Source organism: Ursus maritimus, unplaced genomic scaffold (genome assembly GCF_017311325.1).
Source record: "Ursus maritimus isolate PB19 unplaced genomic scaffold, ASM1731132v1 scaffold_9, whole genome shotgun sequence".
Classification (NCBI taxonomy): Eukaryota; Metazoa; Chordata; class Mammalia; order Carnivora; family Ursidae; genus Ursus; species Ursus maritimus.
Genome location: NW_024427107.1, coordinates 80,714,358 through 80,717,921, shown reverse-complemented (window position 1 = coordinate 80,717,921; position 3,564 = coordinate 80,714,358). Strand labels below are relative to the sequence as shown.

The 3,564-nt window shown below is 58.4% G+C and overlaps 1 protein-coding gene across 1 annotated transcript; it reads right to left on the bottom strand.

Moving 5' to 3' along the window:
* Positions 1-248: 248 nt before the first annotated feature.
* On the bottom strand, positions 249-2,975 carry RPL8 (ribosomal protein L8). The gene is made up of 6 exons (XM_040625942.1): positions 2,880-2,975; positions 2,514-2,657; positions 2,289-2,430; positions 1,892-2,110; positions 662-777; positions 249-442 (listed from the first exon to the last, which is right to left on the bottom strand). The coding sequence occupies exons 2-6, from the start codon at positions 2,649-2,651 to the stop codon at positions 284-286; spliced, it is 774 nt and encodes a 257-aa protein (XP_040481876.1). The 5' UTR covers positions 2,652-2,657; positions 2,880-2,975; the 3' UTR covers positions 249-283.
* Positions 2,976-3,564: the final 589 nt, after the last annotated feature.

The following is a 3,564-nucleotide window of genomic DNA, read 5'->3' as shown; positions in this document are numbered from 1 at the left end:
TCCAAGTACTCAAGAGAAGTTAACACAGATGTGAGTGGGATCCTCTGCTCCTTGTGCTGGTGGCGGGGGGGGGGGGGGGGGGGGGGGGGGGATCAAGCTGTGAAGACACCTAACACCCCCACCTCTCCGCTCTAGAGCTTCCACTATTCACTGTTGCGTCCAACTTTCTCCTTCCTACACCAAAAGCTCCATGGCAGTCCTCCTGGCAAGGACCCTTCCCTCTGAAACCATGGGCAAGCACACCTTAGTGGCAGAAGGACAGACTTTATTGAGCCCCTCAACCCTAGTTCTCTTTCTCCTGCACAGTCTTGGTTCCCCGGAGACGCCCGGTCCGGCGGGCAGCAATAAGACCCACTTTGCGTCCAGCAGGGGCATCTCTGCGGATAGTAGAGGGTTTGCCGATGTGCTGGTGATTGCCACCTCCAAAAGGATGCTCCACAGGCTGCAGACATAGAAAGGTGGCATTAATACAAGGGTGTGGACCCACCTACCTCAGGACCTGGATAAGAGCAGGGTCAACTGACCAGTGCCTACAAACCATAACCCAGAGCCTCACACTACAGACACTCGCTCACGGAAGGGAGACACTCCAGGAAAGGACTTGTCCACCTAAGCCTCCCAGCCCCTGAACACCCCAACTGCCCATTTCTGGGCTACTTACGTTCATGGCCACACCCCGCACACGTGGCCAGCAATTCCTCTTTGCCTTATACTTGTGGTAGGCACGGCCAGCCTTCAGAATGGGCTTGTCAATGCGGCCACCTCCAGCCACCACACCTGTTGGAAAGATTAGGCACCTAAGGGAAGTGCACCATACCTTCCCAAAACTTCAGGACCCTGTTAGGCAGAGAGCATCCTTACCAGTGCCCCACCCCCATACTGACCACCCTTTCACTAGACTCACACACCATCACATGGTTCCCAAAGAACATCTTCCCAACTACCACCAAGTAGTAAATCCCTTTGCAGCCTAACAGATGACATCAAGTTTCTTCAAGACTGCTAGGGCAGCCAAACCAGGCCTTTGCCCACACCATCTGTAAAGACTATCTCAACCTATGGTTCCCCAGGAAAGCTCCCCTACTTTATCCCATCTCGGCAAGCAGGTCACTCAATCTAACCTCCAAAAACCCACAGGAAGGCTGACTCAGTCTGTCACACACATCTCAACCAGTGTTGCTTATTTTGTAAACATACAGTCAAGAACATTCCTTGGCCGGGGCACCTGGGTGGCTCAGTCATAATCTCATGGGTCCTAGGTTCTAGCAGGGAGTCTGCTTCAATATTTCACCCTCTATCCCTCCGCCAACTCACATGTGAGCTTTCTCAAATAATTCTTTTTAAGATTTTATTTATTTGAGCGAGTGAGCACGAGCTGAGGGGGAGGGGGGTGTGCAGAGGGAGAGAGAAGCAGACCCTCCGTTGAGCAGGGAGACTGGCGCTGGGCTTGATCCCAGGGTCCTGAGCCTAAAGCAGACTTCGCAACCCAGGAGCCCCTCAAATAAATCTTTTAAAAGATAAAATCAAAAGAAAGAAAAGAAAGAACGAACGAACGCTCCTGGGGTTTGCCACAATTCAAAACTGTTGCAGGAACAGCAAAATCAACAAACCAGGTTTCAAATCCTTTTTAAGGCACTTACTAGGTAGCTTAAAGAAAGTCACACATCCATGAACACTGACTACTAACCCCGTGGATGCGGCAGTGAAGTCCGTGTTATGCCAGAGTTCAGACAAGTCTGCCTAACAAGTTCCAGTTTCAGCCTCACTCAACTCCCAACCAGTGATGAGATAGACTACTGTGTCCACTTCACACATAGCAGCCCAGCTCTAGCTGTTGATTGTTCACAGGCAAAGCACAGCACAGAGCAACCCACAGCTGCCCGCCACTCACCAACCACAGCTCTGTTGGCTGAAGAAATGACCTTCTTTGAGCCTGAAGGCAGCTTCACTCGGGTCTTCTTGGTCTCTGGGTTGTGGGAGATGACAGTGGCATAGTTTCCCGAGGCTCGAGCCAACTTGCCCCGGTCACCAGGCTTCTCCTCCAGACAGCACACGATAGTGCCCTCGGGCATGGTGCCCACTGGGAGCACATTGCCTATGTTGAGCTGGGCTGCAAGGAAAAGCAACGCAGGTCAGAATAACCCCAGCTACGCACTGAAAGGCCGGCGCACCACTCCACGTCCAGCCAAACCGGCCCCGCGGCGTGACACTTCCTCCTGGACGCGCTTCCTCAAGCAAGCACCCGTCCCGTCTCCACCCCCACCTTCCAACTCGGACACGAAGCTCACCCTTCTTGCCGCAGTACACGAACTGGCCGGTGTGGATGCCCTCAGCGGCGATGAACAGCTCCGTCCGCTTCTTAAACCGGTACGGATCCCGGAAGACGACCTTGGCGAGGGGTGCGCCGCGGCCCGGGTCGTGGATGATGTCCTGCGGGCCGAGGGCACGTGAGCGGCGGGTCCTCGCGGGGCTCCCCGAGTCCCCACCCGCCTGGAGAGAAGGGCTCCCCGCACCTTCACGATGCCCTTGATGTAGCCGTGCCGCTCGGCGAAGTCCACGGCGCGCAGACGCGCGGCGCCCTTGCGGTGCTTCACGTGCGCGCGGAACACCGAGCCGGCGCCCTTTCTCTGCCCACGGATGACACGGCCCATGGCGGTCTGCGGGCGGCTCACGATCAGCGCCCAAGCGGCCCAGGCACCCCCGCCACCCCGCCTTCAGAGTCCCAGCATCCTCCCTCCAGGTCCCAAACCCTCCGCGCCCCCACCCCTGGCAGTGCGCCCCAGCTCTCTCTCGGGAGTCCCGCCAGGGTCCCTAGCGGCCCCAAGGCGGCGGATGGCGGCGGATGGCGCCAGGGCCGCCATACCACACACACGTCCTACCTGCTGCGGAGCGTGGCCGGAAGAGGAGACGCGGCCCAGGAGAGCCGCCTTATCTTCCGGGGCGGGGTCGAGATCCGCTTGTCCTTCCGGCGCGGTGTGAGCCCGGTGCACGCCGGGACTCGTATTCCTCCGGCTGGAGGCCGCGGCCCTGGGGCCTCTGCGCAGGCGCATTGGGATGACGGATCCCGCGGAGCGCAGCTGTCGGGATGTCAGGTCGGTACGCGACCGGGTCGCCCGCCGCGTGGTTACCGTGTAGGCAGCGCCCGGGGGAGGTTAGAGGGGAGTCGGGACCTCACAGAAGTCTCCCAGGGGAGCATCGCCCCCTGAGCAGCTGAGGAGGCCCGGAGAGGTTGAGTGACTTTCCAGAGCGACTCGCTCCGGGCATGGGGTCGCGGGGCTTCCCTCTTGGCCTGGTGAAGGCCCCCCTTCTATGGCTAGAGACTCCTTGCAAGGTAATGGGCTCTCTTGTAGGGCGAGGGCCCCTTTCTAGAATGAGAAGGGAAACGGGTGGACCGTTTGGGGGAAGGTGGTGGTTCACAGAAAACGGGGGTCTGGACCATAGAAAGCAAATGCCCGACTACCGCCAGGGCGGCCGCTCCGGGGACGCTGGGACTTTTTGCACTGCTGGGTTTTCGGAGAGATCAGAGTGGTCGTACCTGGATGTGGGTGTTGGGGAGAAAGGGAC

What these genes read in the sequence shown, in the direction of transcription:
- RPL8 (XM_040625942.1), bottom strand. Translation starts at nt 2,651, where the DNA reads ATGGGCCGTGTCATCCGTGGGCAGAGAAAGGGCGCCGGCTCGGTGTTC. An exon ending in CGTGTACTGCGGCAAGAAGG is followed by an intron (nt 2,111 to 2,288) that starts GTGAGCTTCGTG and finishes TTTTCCTTGCAG; the next exon opens with CCCAGCTCAACATAGGCAAT. An exon ending in AGCCAACAGAGCTGTGGTTG is followed by an intron (nt 778 to 1,891) that starts GTGAGTGGCGGG and finishes TCTTTCCAACAG; the next exon opens with GTGTGGTGGCTGGAGGTGGC.